The 17,767-nt window shown below is 37.9% G+C and overlaps 1 protein-coding gene across 1 annotated transcript in view; it reads left to right on the top strand.

The window, feature by feature from the left end:
* Window positions 1–12,493: 12,493 nt before the first annotated feature.
* The window catches only part of ptgis (prostaglandin I2 (prostacyclin) synthase), a 76,106-nt gene continuing 70,832 nt past the window's right edge, over window positions 12,494–17,767 (top strand). The window contains exon 1 of the mRNA XM_028811736.2: window positions 12,494–12,641. Within this exon, the coding sequence (XP_028667569.2) occupies window positions 12,571–12,641 (71 nt within the window). The 5' untranslated portion in view covers window positions 12,494–12,570. The remainder of the gene's footprint in view (window positions 12,642–17,767) is intronic.

Here is a 17,767-nt window from a genome sequence, read left to right as displayed (position 1 = left end):
CCCCAAATCAGAAAAAGTTGGGACAGTGTGGAAAATGTGAATAAAAAAATAAAGCAGTAATTTACAAATTTCCCTTAACTTTTATTTCATTGCAGACAGTATGAACACAAAATAATTCATGTTTTGTTTTGTCAACATCATTTGATTTGTAAATAAACATCCATTCTTGCCATTCAGGCTTGCAACACATTCAAAAAAAGTTGGGATGGTGGCAATTAAAGGGTAGTAATGAGGTATAATAACTAAATGATGATGTGATTTGAAACTGGTGATGTTAACAGGTGATTGCAATCATGATTCGGTACAAAAGCAGCATTGAGGAAAGGCCTACTCCTTTAGGAGCAAAGATGGGCAGAGGATCGCCAGTTTGCCACCAAGTGCGGGCAAAAATCTTTGAAATGATGAAGAAAAACGTTTCTCAAAGACAGATAGGAAGAGATTTGGGCATTTCTCCCTCTACAGTGCATAACATAGTGAAAAGAATCAGGGAGTCTGGAGAAATTACTGTGCGCAAAGGCCAAGGGCGCAAGCCTAAACTGAATGGCCGTGATCTCCGAGACCTCAGACGGCACTGCATTAAAAACCGTCATTCATCAATAAATGATATAACTGTGTGGGCTCAGGACTACTTCAGGAAGTCACTCTCAAGCACTACAGTACGTTGTTACATTAGGAAATGCCAGCTAAAACTGTACTGTGCCAAAAGGAAGCCCTACATAAATAGTGTCCAGAAGCGCCGTCGACTTCTCTGGGCTCGAAGGCATCTGGGATGGTCCATTGTGCAGTGGAAACGTGTATTGTGGTCAAACGAATCAGTTTTTCACATCTTTTTTGGAAGAAATGGACGCCGTGTGCTCCGGACCAAAGAGGAAATGGACCATCCAGACTGTTACCAGATACAAGTCCAAAAGCCAGGGTCTGTCATGGTATGGGGTTGTGTCAGTGCCTTCGGCAAAGGTAACTTGCACTTCTGCGATGGCACCATCAATGCTGAGAAGTATATCTCAGTTTTGGAGGAACAAATGCTGCCTTCAAGACGACGTCTTTTCCAGGGACGCCCATGCTTATTTCAGCAAGACAATGCTAAACCACATACTGCGCGCATAACAAAGGCATGGCTGCGTAAGAAGAGGGTGCAGATGCTTGACTGGCCTGCCTGCAGCCCTGATTTGTCTCCTATAGAGAATGTTTGGCGCATTTTGAAACGAAAAATGCGTCAACGAAGACCCCGTACTGTTGCGCACCTAAAACGTTGTTTGCAGGAAGAATGGGACAAACTAACACCTGCAACACTTAGTCACTTGATTTATTCAATGCCTAAACGTCTTTAAGGTGTTGTTAAAAGACAGGGGAACTGTACAAAGTGGTAAATGCTGTACTGTCCCAACTTTTTCTGATTTGGGGTTGTACAAGTAAGACATTGGGTCAGTGAACAAAGAGAGTCAGGGTCATCAGGCGCTATTGATAAATACAGTTGTGTGTCATCAGCATAGCTGCGGTAGCTCACGTTATACCTTGAGATAATGGATGGAGAGAAATGGAGAATGGAGAGAAGAAAAGTTTATGATATAATATAAGCCAATAGCAAGCAATACTGTACAACATCAATTAATGTAAAAAATGTTACTTGAAAAAAGAAAAAAAACTCACGTTACTCGTGTTGCATAATCTACATGTCAGTTATCCAGTCATTTGCTCTTAAGATAAAAAAAATCCTTTAACAGATGTCATCTCATTATTCCAGTTGTTATCTTCTTCAAGTGCTGTCAGAGCATGCAGAAGTTTGGAGGGAGGTGTAGGTCAGCAGTTGTGGTACTCCTACTGTGTCCAGAGTCCAGTTTTTGTGGAGTTTGTCAAATGTCATGTTTTGGTAATACATTTTAAACATTTAAAATTCAAATTTTTGGCACATTAAACAAATCAGTGTATAACTAGGAGTGTGACCTCATTTGCTAAAAGTCTAAAATTTTCTCAACTTTTTTTTTTTTGCAAAGGCCAATAAATACAGTACTTTCTCAAAGACTAATAGTTAAAACAAAAATCAAGAATGTGTAACGAAATGGAAAAACAAGAAACACAACGTAACAATAATTATAATAACTAAAAATAAACTTACAGTGCCCTTCATAAAGTTTGGGACAAAGACACATTTTCTCTTGATTTACCCCTCTGCTCCACTGTTTAAAGTTACAAATCAGACAATTCCAACATGATTAAATTGCAAATTGCAGACTTTCATCCAAGGGTATTTGCGTGCATTACAGCCACAGCATATGGAAATGACAACACTTTTTTACATCATCCCAGCATTTCAGTGCACTATAATGTTTGAGACACAGCAGTGGCAGGTCTATTAAAGCAGACGTATTTGTTGCTTATCACTTGCAAGCAATGACTGCTTGAAGTCTACGATTCCGGGACATCACCAGGGGCCTCATGTATAAATGGTGCGTATGCACAGAAATGTTGCGTAAGAACGTTTCCACGTTCAAATCGCAATGAATAAAACCTAAACTTGGCGTAAAGCCACACACATTTCCATTATACCTCATACCCTGTCGTACGCAAGTTCTCCGCTCGGTTTTGCAGACTGGCGGCACCCAGCGTCAAAGCACTGCTACTGTTCCTGTGTGGTTTATCATTCTTTTCCAGATCCATGTCCCTGATACGGCTTTATAAATACACTGAAATTAACCGCATATTGTTTATTAGGTTAATGCATCTGATTGTAATTAACCAGTAACAATATAATGGTCCACAGAATGGTCAAACTATTCTAAATACTATACAGTAATCCCTCGCTATATCGCGCTTCGCCTTTCGCGGCTTCACTCCATCGCGGATTTTATATGTAAGCATATTTAAATATATATCGCAGATTTTTCACTGCTTCGTGGGTTTCTGCGGACAATGGGTCTTTTAATTTCTGGTACATGCTTCCTCAGTTGGTTTGCCCAGTTGATTTCATACAAGGGACGCTATTGGCAGATGGCTGAGAAGCTACCCAGCTTACTTTTCTCTTTCTTTTGCGCTGACTTTCTCTGATCCTGACGTAGGGGGATTGAGCAGGGGGGCTGTTCGCACACCTAGACGATACGGACGCTTGTCTAAAAATGCCGAAAGATTATCTTCACGTTGTAATCTTTTGTGCAGCTGCTTCCTGAAATGACATGCTGCACAGAGCTTCGCATACTTAAAAGCTCGAAGGGCACGTATTGATTTTTGATTGAAAAACAAACTCTGTCTCGCTTTGTCTGCTCCTGATGGAGGGGGTGTGAGCTGCCGCCTTCAACAGCTTTGTGCCGCGGTGCTTCGCATACTTAAAAGAAAAACAGCCCTATTGATCTGTTTGCTTTTCTCTCTATCTCTGTGACAGTCACTGCTCCTGAAGCGCACTCCTTTGAAGAGGAAGATATGTTTGCATTCTTTTAATTGTGAGACGGAACTGTCATCTCTGTCTTGTCATGGAGCACAGTTTAAACTTTTGAAAAAGAGACAAATGTTTGTTTGCAGTGTTTGAATAACGTTCCTTTCTCTCTACAACCTCCTGTGTTTCTGCGCAAATCTGTGACCCAAGCATGACAATATAAAAATAACCATATAAACATATGGTTTCTACTTCGCGGATTTTCTTATTTCGCGGGTGGCTCTGGAACGCAACCCCCGCGTTGGAGGAGGGATTACTGTAACTGCTTTAATGTTGTTACTCTCACTGCACCTTCTTCTTCTTCTTTCAGATGCTCCCGTTAGGGGTTGCCACAACAGATCATCTTTTTCCATATTAGTCTCACTGCACCACTCGGAGCAGCTGATCGGAAAGAGAATTATCGGTATACTGTACAGCATCAAGCACATGTTGAATCAGCCATGCTTCCTATTTGAACTGCTTCTCACACGACAAACGCTTCAAAACCTTTCCTGTGTGGACCTCGCGGTTCAGAAAGAGTTTCATCCCAAGAGCACTAAACGCACTCAATCAGTCCATCAACTGCTCCTTGTAGAACTGTTTGGACTTACAGTATAAGTACAATCACCTCACCGCAAACTTGCACTACAGTTATAATATTGCACAACCTGAGCCACTTTATAAAGCGTGTATTTACATATGATGATGATATCATTTTTAAGATGAAATGCAGCAAAATCTGTTTATTATATTATACAGATAAAAGCACTGTATGCTTCACTGGGAGAGGCGTGATTGATAGAATAATTAAACATGTACTACAAAGATATTTCAATATTCCTTAAAAGTTCTGAAGAATCTGCGTTATAAACTTACAGATGGCTTAACGTCTATTACAGAGCTGATTGTGTGGCGATCGGTTACTTGGAGAAAGAAAAGGAAGGACAGGAATTGGAGGTTAGTACGTTTGAAAGAGACAGTACTGCAGGAGCGGCCTTAGGCATGTGCAAACTGTGCACCTGCACAGGGCCGCCAAATCCCAGGGGCCGCCACGGCAATATATATTGAATATAAAACAGAAAGAGAAAATAACGACACAGCTAAAAATGCAGCGGCAGATTTCGGCAAAAGTTAAACGCTTGTGTCATGAGCACGAGACAGCTATGCAGTGTCCGCAACGGATGTGGCCATCCACCGTGCATAAGATACCATATTGATATTGGCGGGCGAAGGGGCCACTGATTCTTTCTCTGCCCAGGGCCGCCACGAGCCTAGAGCCGCCCCTGAGTACTGCTGCAATAAATTATTTCATCGACGGTCGCGCACAATCACTGCGCCACCGTGTTCCCATGTTTAATTACTATCATCATGAAAATAACATCACGTATACATCTCAGTATTTTAGTTATTCAGAGAGCTGTAATATCACGAATGTAATGGATTCTGTGTCCTGTCGGAGGAAGAGAAAGCTGGTTTAAGAAGCACGTATTGATTCACACACATAGAGAGACCATAGAAGAACACATACAAAACAAAGCATTTAACGTGCTACTTTAATTACGATGTGATTTGAGAAACTGGTTAATTAAACGATTTTAAGATGAAGTTTATTCTGTTCTACTTTAATGACAAAATAAACTACATAATTAAAGTGGAAATTTCAAGATTGAAGTTGACATTTCGTGCTTTTTCCCCACTGTGTGCCTTTTTTTTCTCTGTGCCCTAATAAGCTTTCATATGACACTCAGATGGTGGGCAACGTCTCGCCTTTTCACGGCGACTTTGATATCTGACAAGTTCTTTTTTATTTCGGGCACTGTGCGACTTTGTGAACTTGAGCTTTCGAGTTTCTCCGACACACTATGTCAGTTGATTAGCTTCCTTTTGTTGTTTATATTACTGTTTAAATCAACAAATAGTACGTTTTTCCTTGCCTCCATTTGGTATTCGCTGAAATTCTTCCATTTTCCCTCTTGCTTTTCCCAATTGTCTTTTCACAGAACACTGAGCTTAAGGGCTATTTATATTGCTTTGCATATTCAAAGAGGCGTAATTCTGGGAGGAGTTGGGGCAAGACAGCAGGCGCGTGCATGAGCGTTACTTTTCACGCTGATCGGGATTTATGTAGCGGAAGAATGTGGAAGTTTACGTACGCACAGATTCCTGCATGTGGATTTTTCTGTGCGTAAGCACATTTCGACTTTTGTGCTTACGTTATGTTATAGTGCGAATTCTATGCACGGCATTATGCATTTTCACCCATTTTCATGGGTGCTGCCAGTCTGCAAAACTGAGCAGAGAACTTGCGTATGACAGGGTATGAGGTACCATGGAAATGTGCATGGCTTTACGCCAAGTTAAGGTTTTATACATCGCGATTTGAGCGTGGAAACGTTTGCACATAACATTTTTGTGCGTACCCACCGTTTATACATGAGGCCCCAGGTGCTGAGGGTCTCTAATGGTGATGCTCTGCCAAGCCTCTAATGCAGCCATTTTCAGTCACTACTTGTTTCTTGAGGCTTCTCCCCTTAAGTTTTCTGTTCAGCATAGGGATGGTATGCTCAGTTGGTTTTAAACCAGGTGACTGGTTTATTTCTTTATTATTTATTTATATATGCATTGTTCATATTAAAGTAGTTATAAGAAATACTAACATTTTGGATTCAGATTCTGATTAATCTATTGACTCATTTACAGTATATTGTGCTGTAGTTGAGAAATATATGGTTATATGGAATTGTATTTACAATAAGCTCCAGCAGACCCCATGACCCTGTGTTCGGATTCAGCGGGTTGAAAAATGGATGGATGGATGGATAAGCTATTACTGTATGTTTAACATTTTAAACTGTACAAAGTAATTAACTGGATTGTTTTTCTTCATATAACCCAAAGGAAAGTTTTAGGTTAATTGGAAAAATACATTGTGTGTGTAGGTGTATAATTTTGCCCAGAGATGAACTGAAATTCCATCCAGGCTTGACAGTGCTGTTGAGTCAAGCTCATGTATTCCTGAACTGGATGAAAGAGTTTGGATAAATGTGTTTGCTTGTTTCACTAATAACAAGAGTGAGGTACGGACTTTTGTTGTGCTTGTGGTCAAAATTAAATTAAGCTGCTCACTATGTGGATAGGAAGCATCTTTGTGGGTTTTCTTCCAACACCCCAAGCATGCTTGTAAGGTTAATTGGGCACACTAATTGCTCTGTATGAGTGAATATGGTATGTTTGAATGTGCTCTACAATAAACTGGCACCCAGTCCTTGGTTAACACTTGCCTTGCACCCAATGCATTTCAAATTGGATGGATGAACTAATTGTGTAACTAAATTATTTCTGACATAAATAAGCAAAAGGGATTTTACAGAGGTTGTAGGCAAAGGTGTTGGTGGGTGCCCAGAACAGTGCCTGAGTTGACTATAACATCACACAGTGTATTAAATCACCAAAGTGGTCTTCTAACAACTTAAGAGTGTGCATGCAGTCCATTTCATACCAGTGTTTCTACAGATGTGGATAAGGAGTCCGGCCAGGGCTATCTTCTGTTTGAGCTGTGATAAAACTAGTCAGGCTTGTGACTCTCTTGGTTTCTCCTGACATCCCAAACCGTGTAACCTTTACCTATGGATCATACTCTTCACACTGTACTGTTTCAGTTCATGAGAAAATAAATATTAATTTACTGTACTTTGGGATCATATTAGCTTCACTGTGTTTCAGAATGCATGTTATTTATATCAGAATTGTTGAATCACCACCAAAATAAATGATTTGTATTCCACTGAAGCTGACCTTTTCCCAACTGTAGCCAAATGTTTTTAGATTAGTGGTATTAACTGATATACTTCATAGTCTTGTTGAAAGCTTGATAAGTAGCTTTATTGAGAGATCTAAATATTTTTTACTCCAGAATCAACATCTTATCCTCAGTCTAACCCTTAACATCAAATGGCGATTGAGTGACAACTATAAGATATGACGTTTTACAAAAGTACAGCATTGCTCATAGCTGCATGAAGGACTGTTTGTTCTTTGCTTAACTGTATTTATATTACTAGGTGCACTAATGGTTACTCATCAAGTGCTGTGTAAACAAACACTTTGCTTTGCTTGAAAAGCTTAATTCCTGCTCATTGCTTTAGGCTTTCAGGTTCAGATGTGCAACATTAAGAGGGACTTTTTTACATGTTGATAGTATTGCATATTATTTAAGACAGATATGTTAACAGAAACAATGTTTATAGCTTTACTTTATAACGTAGTAACAGGATATGCAAATGATTTTAATGACTTAAGGCTTACAGTATGTGTGCAAATATTCCATATTTAATTAATCTGTGGACAACAATTTTGGATGATCCGTTGTGGCAACCCCTAATGGGAACAGCCGAAAGAAGAAAAAGAAGAAGAATTCATCTGTGTATTGTCTTATTTTCCGGTGATTGCAATGGATAACTAAAGTGTCAGCAGAGGCATTGGGGTAGAGTGGATTCCTCAAATAGATGACATAAGTATAGTCTAGTGGATAAAGAAATGGACAAAGTTTCTAGTTTAACCCTAACTCACTGTGTGGCATTCAGAAACTCACTTGGCCTGCTGGTGCTCTAATTTAAAAAAAAGAAAAAGCCTTTGATTACTTGTCATTCCTCCTGAAAGCAAACACATACACTTGAAGCTCTTTAAGAATTTTTAATACCATTGCAACCAGGAAATAAAATTGGACAAAATATTGTGAGGCAGTAAGTTGTATCATAATGTTTCCAATTTTTATTTTACAGTATAATTAAATAGCTCCCTTTAGGTAGATCAACAGTGAATGCTCTATAAATTGCGAGTCTTAAAAAGAAGCACTATGCCATATTAAGAAATAGCCAGCCATTAATAATATGAGAAATTGTTTACAATAATTATGGTTTCCTGATGGAAACACTTCACCTTCTCATCTAGAAAAAACACTTTTTTCCTCAAAGTCACTCATTTTTCTTCTATTAACAAACAGGGAATATACTCAAATAAACTTTGTCAACCTATTTTCAGTTATTTCTTACAGTAGAGTTATTTGTGGCTAGTAGAGTAGTATTCATGAAGATGGAAAGAGTCGAGGAATACCTCTAGAATACCTGATCCCTACCCATATGCACTGCCTGATATGGTTGGGCTTCCTTAACCTTAGAAAAAAAAAAACAAAACATGAAATTAGGGTTAGGCCTCAACCTAACTATAAGGGCTGTCTTGACATATATTTAGTATGTAGCCACCTTAAGGGGAAAATTGTCTTTTGGCAATCTCCCTTAATAGCTCTTTTTAGCAATAGTAGGTTGTCAGTATCAGTGGTTATTAAGCCAAGTGAGGTCTACTAGCTGTACTGTCCACAGTAACTTTCAGAGTTAAAACTCAGTCATTATCATATCTTCATATGAACTCCAGAATTTGCTTTTTTTCTGCAAGACAGGTTGCAACATAAAATGCCTTTTTTACTTTCATTAGAACAACATAAGAATGTTGACACACCAGAAGATGCCATTCGATCAGAGGTCTGCATAGTAATGATTTTCGGGTCCTGCTTCCATCTGTTCTCTACAAAGTTCCATCCTGCTCCCAATGTCATACACATTTTTCTCTGTAAAGGTACAGGATTTGGCCACTTAAAACAACAGAATCTAAAAGTGGGCTTGGAAAACAAAATACTCCAACCACTAATCACTATCATGCATCTGCCTTTACAAGCTGCTAAGTAAATGCACCACAGCGTCTGTAATAATTCATTTGAAAACTCAGTTTTAAATAGACTGTGTTAAAGACATGCACACACTATCTTTTACTTCTTTTCCTACTGTATGCTCTTTTTCAATGAAACGGTATTAATTAGAACATTAATAATAGTTTATTCATTTACTTTTCCAGAAGAAATTTTCTCAGAGATTCAACTACAATGTGACTGTCCTCTCCTGCCCACAATATTAAATTCTAATCTGTCTGCTCACAACTCTTAGATTTATTCCCATGCCACAAAACTTTGAGTCAGTTCTCATGGGAACCATGGGATTTCCACAGAAATGCAGACCTCTATATTCAGTCCATCAAGCTCACGTGTTTGACAACCAACTATTGTTTTTTACAAGAACTTAAGCTTGAAAAGAAAGCACCACACTGACACTCATGTACACATTCACACAGAGACCAACTTTAAAATGGCAAATAACTTTTCTTACACATCTTTCGATATATAGGAGAAAAATCCTCACATACAGTACATGGGGAGAATATGCAAACTCCATAATGTCCAGATGAAGAAATCAAATCCAGGATCATTGAAGAAGCAGCAGCACTACCCAATGTGCCAATGTGTCCATATGTGATGGTCCTGGTTGTCTCAAGCTGCCACATCATCCTTGAACCCAAAACATGATTGGAATGAGCCAAGAGTAGGTGAAGAGTAAGGTGCAAAAGTACTTAAGTGCAATAAAGTGTCTCTAAACAAACAAAGTGCAGTGCAATCATCTTTCCTTAAATAAAAAAATTAATAATCCCAATAAGAACTGGTGCTAAAGTGAGTGTTAAAAGTCAATAATCAACAGGTAATCCATGAGAAAACACACAGGATCTGTCTTGTCTTTTTAATGCCATAGCCTACCTTGGTGTTCTTTCTTAACCTGACTTCTCCTCTGCTCACTATATGGTTTCCTCAACCCAAGAAGATGTTCGCTGACAGGCGTAGTCAACTCTGTCCATGGCCTGCACTCCAGACACCTCATTCAGTCACCTCTGGGGTGTCCCAAGCCACACTCGTGCCCCTTGCTGTCATCCATCTCCAATTGCAGGGTCTTCATGAGCACTCCTCTGTTTCCCATCTGCCACCACTCTGCTTTAAAGTGGGAGCCCACAGAGAGCAGCAGATCACACCTCCTCCCAGTTCACTCAGCAGGAGGGACCCTGCCCCTTGAGCATTTGCCACATGGTCTTGTTTGGGCCAAACCCCACTGTCTGTCTTCATTCTACGGCACTGGCTTCACGAAGATCCTGCCTCCTTTCCTTCTCTTTCATTTCACCCTCCTGTCATTCTTTTTCTTTTCTTTTCGATCTCCCCTGCTTCCTACTCAAGCTTCTTTATACTGCTATGGATGCAGGTATATTGATTACTGACTCTGGAGTGTTAACAAGACAATTGACTGAACCGCACATGTCTGCACGTGAATGCGTGATCAGCTGATTGCCCCATCAACCTCCATGCACATCCTTATCCCTCTGATGCCCTAGCACTCCATATTTATTTATTTAAAACTGCTGATTGCCACTGACCAAAATGTGTCTTATCACACCATGCAACATCTTATATTTCTTAAGTTTCACCATTTGTCACATGAAAGTAGATGGCAAAAAGTGATCAGATTTGCATCTTGTTAAAGCCACTATGTACAAGTTGCTTTTCTGACTCTTCCCATTCTGATAAATGGTTTTGGTCCATTGGCACTTAAACCAAGGAGAATCAGGGAGAATTTCTAACCATAGATTGCAAGGTTACTGAATATCCAATTATAATAACAAATATTGGGAAACAACGAACATATATATAAACAAATACCAGCATTGTATTATTGTCAGTGATCTGAAGAGACATGTAAGTAAGAGTTTAATTGTATTATGTACACTGTGCCCTATGGAAGTATTCCAGCAAACTACACTGTTTCTGTCAATGCGCAACATACTATGTTTCAATATGGGGTCTGCCACTGTCAATTTGTAGTTGGCATGTGACTTTGCCATGTGGTCTTCTGGACATTCTGGATTCCTCTTGTGCATTGTGATAGGCAAACATTCCATTCAATTTTCAATGATAGGCTATGTGTCCCAACAAACTTCTTATAAACATAGATAGTAAGGAAAGCATCCAATGAAAAACAGATAGCGAAGAAGGACCAAGATATGCATGGCACAGAAGGAACAGGGAAACAGTCATGGAGAGGGCAATGATGTTAATTCATACCCAGGTGACATCACACATCACATCTAGGTGCAATGAAAACAACATTATGGCACCTGTGAGAAACAGCAATCATGAAATGTCATCATCATGATAAAATATTTCAACAATTGTAAAATGAAAATTTCTCAAACTTGAAATGACAAAAATGTACAGTCCCAGATGTTCAAAAACTCAGTTTCAGGACAGCCATTAACTAATGAGATTGACCAAAGAGTTGGTTCTGCAGTTTTCTAGATGTACACGGTGGTAAAGCAAGGCAGTGATGCAGACCTAAGACATATTTTATCCAGGTATTCCCCAGGAGAAGTTTGAAAAAGGTTCAAGAATAGAGAAGACTTGTCTTTTCAGATTGTTGTCACCGTTACTTTTACCAGGGAAAGCAGATAGAAAGTGAAGTGATAAAACATTTAGAAAATGGATGGATACATATTAATGTCTTTTTTGTATATATATGTGCTGTCGCATCTTTGTTATTATGTTGATTTTTAATCAGCTCATTCATTCTGAGAAGAGCACTATGCTGATATTGAAAATACATGGGTGAGCAAAAGTAGGTTTACTGTTGTGAGTACAAGTAACAGAGTTTATTCTTGTATTATTTGTTTGTTATTGTATTATTTACAATAATTGAGTTAATAATGCTGTAATTAGTATTGAGTTAATAAAGCTGTTGTAATAATCATAATCTGTATGTCTTTTTCTATACAAAAAAATTGCAAACCTGCCCATGCATATTATTTGGCACTTTGATTTCATATAATATCTACTGTAAAATATTACTGTGTTGCTTGCTTTCTAGAATAGGTATAGTGCTTCATCTGTTCAGATACTATACTCCTTGATGAGAAGTCTCCTTTAAACCCTAAAGGGTGCCTTAATAACAAATACATTGAACTATTGCTAGGTGGATTTAACTTTGAGGCTGCTCATAATTTCCATTTGTCTTTTAAACTGATTAGTCCAAAAAGTTTAAAGTAGCAGAAGTAGTGTGAACTCATTAGACCCCCCAGGTCTGGCAGAGCTGGTTTTCCTGACTCAGGATGAATTGCGCAAGCTGCATTTATAAAGCTCGTAGGAACAGCTGAGCAAGATCATTTGTCAGTATATCAGTCTGCTCGATTGCCAAGCAGGACACTAATTGGAGCAGGCAGCTGGATAGCTTTTGAAGAAAGAAGCCATGATCTGGACCATCACATTCATATTATCAGCACTGCTGGCTGTCTTTGTATTCTTCACTGGCACCACACGGTAAATGCCATTTTTTTATTAATGATTTACAGCAATCTTTACATAAACATAAAGTCGGAATTTCCTGTTAGGTTTGGTGACACATTTTTTTGTACTTTTTACTTCTTACTGTATTTTTCATAAAGTAGAGGCAGTCTCCACAATATAATTCTTTTAATACATCCATATAAAAATTCACTTTGATATTTTTTAACTGTTGTTACTGTGTGGTACAAAAAAAATGTTTTTGTTGTTTTATTGCACTTCCCTAATGAATTTTTACAATTTCTTTTAGTGAGCTATACAGTAATGAGAACAGTATTTTGCAGATAGCAGATTACGATTTTAAAAGTGATCCTATTGCTGTTTATGTGTTTACTCTTATTCAAAGCCTGTATTTATACAACTTCAGAAATGGAATTTAAATGAAAATGAGTTGAGGTTGAGAAATGAACTGGTATTTCTATTAATGTCATGTCCTCTCCTAAACAAAACAAACCACAATGCCAGCATTGAGTACTGTGGAGAATAGCCTGGCAGTATCAGGTGCCACTGCCATTGTTGTAAGTAAAGAGGTGAAACAGAATGCTACTGAAAGTAGTAATAATCATAATAATGCTTTCTGTGTTGATAGTCATATTAGAACATTAGAAAAATTTAGATGAGAGCAGGCAATTCAGCCTAATAAACCTGAGTAATCATATCCACTTTATTCTCCCAAAATAAAATCCAGTTGAGTTTTGAAGGTTGCTAAAGTCCTACTGTCTACCACACTTATTCCATGTGTCTATGGGTTTCTGTATGGAAAAAAAAAACTTACAAATGTTTTTGCCAAATTTAACCCTAACAAGTTTCTAACCGTGTCCCCTTGTTCTTGATGAACTCGATTTAAAGTAACAGTGTACTAAACTACTGCATCCACTGTTCTTAATTATGTACTCAATTATGTCGCCTCTTAATCTCCTTTTGCTTAAAAATTAAAATTTAACATATCTTAATCAACACAAAGATACTTAAGTTTCATTCATTTTGCACATGATGAAAAACAGTGGTTCTTTTTATTTCAACCGTTGTAAGTTCATGAATATTCCATATTCATCAGAATGATGTAGAATGTTTACAAGATCAGATACATTTAAATCATAAGTCAGTGTAAACCAATTTGTATTTTTTATTATAATACCCATTTATGAAATTGAGCACAGAAGCATTACAAAAGATTAAATTTTGTTTTATTGATTATTCAGTTTATCCACCCATACATCCTTGAATGCACTTAATTCAATTCAGCAATAATGGTTACTCCTTACCATCAAGGCAGCATCAGGTGCAAAGCAGGAATTAACTCGACACAACGCCAGTCTTTTTCATTTCATTTTACATCACTTTATTTTTCTATAGCATACTTGATGTTGACATACTCAGATATATACAGTTCTGCATATAATATTGTAAAAATAAATTATAACATTCAGTAATGTACAACACACTATGAATGGCAAATCAAGCCTCAAAATTCTGCCTTTGAATGCAGGCCTATCTGCATGTTCTTCTCTTACTAAAATTAATTTTCTACTTGACATGCACAGTGGGTTTATAAGAAACAGAAAATCAGTACAGTTTTAGCAATGATGGCAAGTGTAAAAAAGTTGCCTTGCAACGATGTTGCCATGGTAGGTTATGCTTATGTGCGACAATGTAATGGATCAAGCTGTTTCCGAAAATTAATACATAGAGAAAGTAAATATCTTATTTGTACTTCACAAAGCATTGCAGTATAAAGCACTTTCAAAAGCTATGACATAAATTAATAAAAATTAAAGATAATTGGCAGGAAAATAAACATAGAAAAGGATATCCAGAAGAAGACTGACATAAAAAAATGAAAAATGTCACAGAAAAGCAAGTACTTTCAGAAAAGACACACAAAAAAATCCATTACAGTGTATGTGAGGATTTCTTGCAGATTTATAACATGCCATAATGTGTCCAAAAGGTGTATTGTTTTTTTAGTATTTCTTATTGGATCAGTAAGTTTAAACAAGAAGTGGGTGCAGGAGCATTTTTAAGATAAGAGTGCTGAAAACGATGTCCCTATCACATGTACATCATGTTTTTTATTATGTTATTTTTTTATGAAGTATAGTCCCGAAATGTGTATGGCAATGAAGTGTGAAACTAGATTTCTAATTGAGAAGCATTGGATCTTATGGACATTAATGTAAACCACAATGCATGTATATTGTGTGGGTCTTCAAGAGCTCGCAAAAAGTGACTGCCTATACCATCCAAAATGATGAAAAACCCATGTATACTGTATATTAGAGGTACATCCTTTCTAAAAAGGATTTTCAAGTAGGATCCATCTATCTTTTCATTTACTGATCTCCCTTATTTTACTCCTGAAGACTGTTAGCTTTGCTCTTTTAAAACTTTGATTTAATTGTATCTACTAAAAGTGGTTTTGGAGAATTGGGTTCACATTCCAACCCTTAAACCCTGCTTGGAGTTTAAACATAGCATCTCCATGATTATGTGGGTTTTGTTATTGTACTTTGCTTTCCTCTGATATCATAAATATAAGAAAGTTTGGCTGATAACATTACATTATTACTACTAAAGGTGTGTGAATATGTTCAGGAGCCCATTGTATAATTAGCTGGTGCCTCAAAAGTGGCTGATTAATGATGTTCCACATGTTGATTAGAGCATTGCAACACAGGTTTAGGGTCAGAGTGAGATAACAGTAGAGAACAGAGAGTGTGTTGGTGCGACAGTGGTGTTGACAAGTCACCCACGGTCACAAACAGGAAACAGATCTGAACAGAATATCCCATGGGGAGAAGCAGATTTTCTTTAAGGTTTATCAATTTGTTTGTTACTTTTATGCTGTCCTTTTATGTGTCCCTCTCTTGTGTGCTTTATTTAATGGCATACCATTCTCTCACCTACTCAGTCCAATTCAGCATCACAAGAGGCAAAGTCTCTGCCAGAAGGTTTAATCTCAAGGCAAGAACCACTAACGGGTGGGGTACATTAGAACATTAGAACAATCAAGAGAAGAACAGGCCATTCATCCCAACAAAGATCACCAGTCCCATCCAATTAATTCTTCTAAAATAACATTAAATCGACTTTAGAAAGTCCCTAAAATCTTACTGTCTACCGTGCTACTTGGTAGCTAATTCCAAGTGTCTGTGGTTCTCTGTGTAAAGAAAACCTTCCTAATGTTTGTGCGAAATGTACCCTTAACAAGTTTCCAACTGTGTCCCCTTGTTCTAAATGAACCTATTTTAAATAACAGTCTTGATCCACTGGACTAATTTCCTTCAAATTTTAAACACTTTAATCATGTCACCTATTGATCTTCTTTTGCTTAAGCTGAAAAGGCTCAGCTCTTTCAGTCTTTCTTTATAATTCATCCTCTGTAGCCCTGTAATAAGCTTAGTTGCTTGTTCAGGGGCAACTGGGTGACAGACAACTCGGCGGAAAGACAACTGGGCGAGAGACAACTCAGCGAAAAGTCAACTCAGTGACAGACAACTCGGCCAAAAACAACTCGGCGAAAAGTCAACTTGGCGAAAAGTCAACTCAGTGACAGACAAGTCGGCGAAAAGACAACTCGGCGACAGACAACTCGGCGAAAGACAATATGTTGAAAAGACAACTTGGCAACATCCTTTACCAGTTATGTAATAGTTAGGTTCAAAGAGATCTTTTAATGATATTTAAATGACAATGTAGGGCACCGGAAAATCCACAGAATCACCTGCTTTATGAGAGTCCCAATACGTTAAGAGTAAAAATATTCCTTAAGCCGTACTCGCAGGTCACCTTTTGTATTCTAAATAACATTATCATACGATTACAATAAATAAAATTTATATAAAGGATTAGCAATTTTGGTTGCAGAAGATAATGTAAGATAGAGTTTGTTCCGATTACATCTTGCCTGAAGAAGGGGCCTGAGTTGCCTCGAAAGCTTGCATATTGTAATCTTTCTAGTTAGCCAATAAAAGGTGTCATTTTGCTTGGCTTTTCTCTACTTCCATCTGCAGAATAAAGTTTGTTCATCAATTATATAAATTTATTTTCAACATTTTAAATCACGTTATCATTTAAATATAATTAAAAATTCTCTTTGAACTTATTACCTAACTTGTAAAGGATGTCGCCGAGTAATATTTTGCCAAGTTGTTTCTTCGCCGAATTGTCTTTTGCCGAGTTGTCTTTTCGCTGAGTTGACTGTCACCCAGTTTCCACCAAACCTTAGCTGTTCTTCTCTGGAACTTTTCTAATGCTGCTACATCCTTTTTCTAGCCTAGAGACCAAAACTGCACACAATACTCCAGGTGACGTCTAATCACTGCGTTATAAGGTCTGAGCATAACCTCCTTGGACGTGTACTCTACACATCAGGGCGCTATATACACTCTCTGGAAGTTGATAGCATAAAGTCCACTACAACTCCTGAATCCTTCTCATAAGGTGTACTTTCCATATTCAGACCTCCCATTGTGTATTCAAACCTAATATTTTTACTTCCTACTTGCAATTCTTTACATTTGCTGACAATAAACTTCATCTGCCACAAATGTGGTCAAGACTGCATGTTGTACAAGTCCTTCTGTAATGATATAACGGATTCCAGATTATCTGTCAATCCACCTATCTTGGTATCATCTGCAGACTTAAGCAGTTTGGTACTTATATTCCTATTAAAAAGCAGCCCTTGCACTGACCCCTGTGGAACACCACTCTTAATATCGGCCAATTCTGAAGAGGTTCCTTGCACCATCAACCACTGCTTCCTGTGTCTAAGCCAGCTTTGCACCCATTTACAAACAACACCCTGAACTCCCACTTTTTTAGTTTGATGCCAACCCCTCAAGTCCAGATAAATAATATCATAAGCTCCATATTAATGTACAAACCTACACAGAGTCAATTTGGACTCAGCAATTCATGTAACACACACACATATAACTTTAGGCATGTGAGAGGAAAAGACATGCAGACAAAGGGAAAGTTTGCAATCTCCACATAGACAACAATTATGCACACATTTCAAATCTGGAATACTAAATCTGTGTGGCTGCTGTGTCAAACATGGCATCACTACACCACCCAAAAATAAATTATAATTC

This window comes from Erpetoichthys calabaricus, chromosome 10 (genome assembly GCF_900747795.2).
Source record: "Erpetoichthys calabaricus chromosome 10, fErpCal1.3, whole genome shotgun sequence".
NCBI lineage: Eukaryota > Metazoa > Chordata > Cladistia > Polypteriformes > Polypteridae > Erpetoichthys > Erpetoichthys calabaricus.
This window is presented reverse-complemented; position numbering and strand designations above follow the sequence as displayed.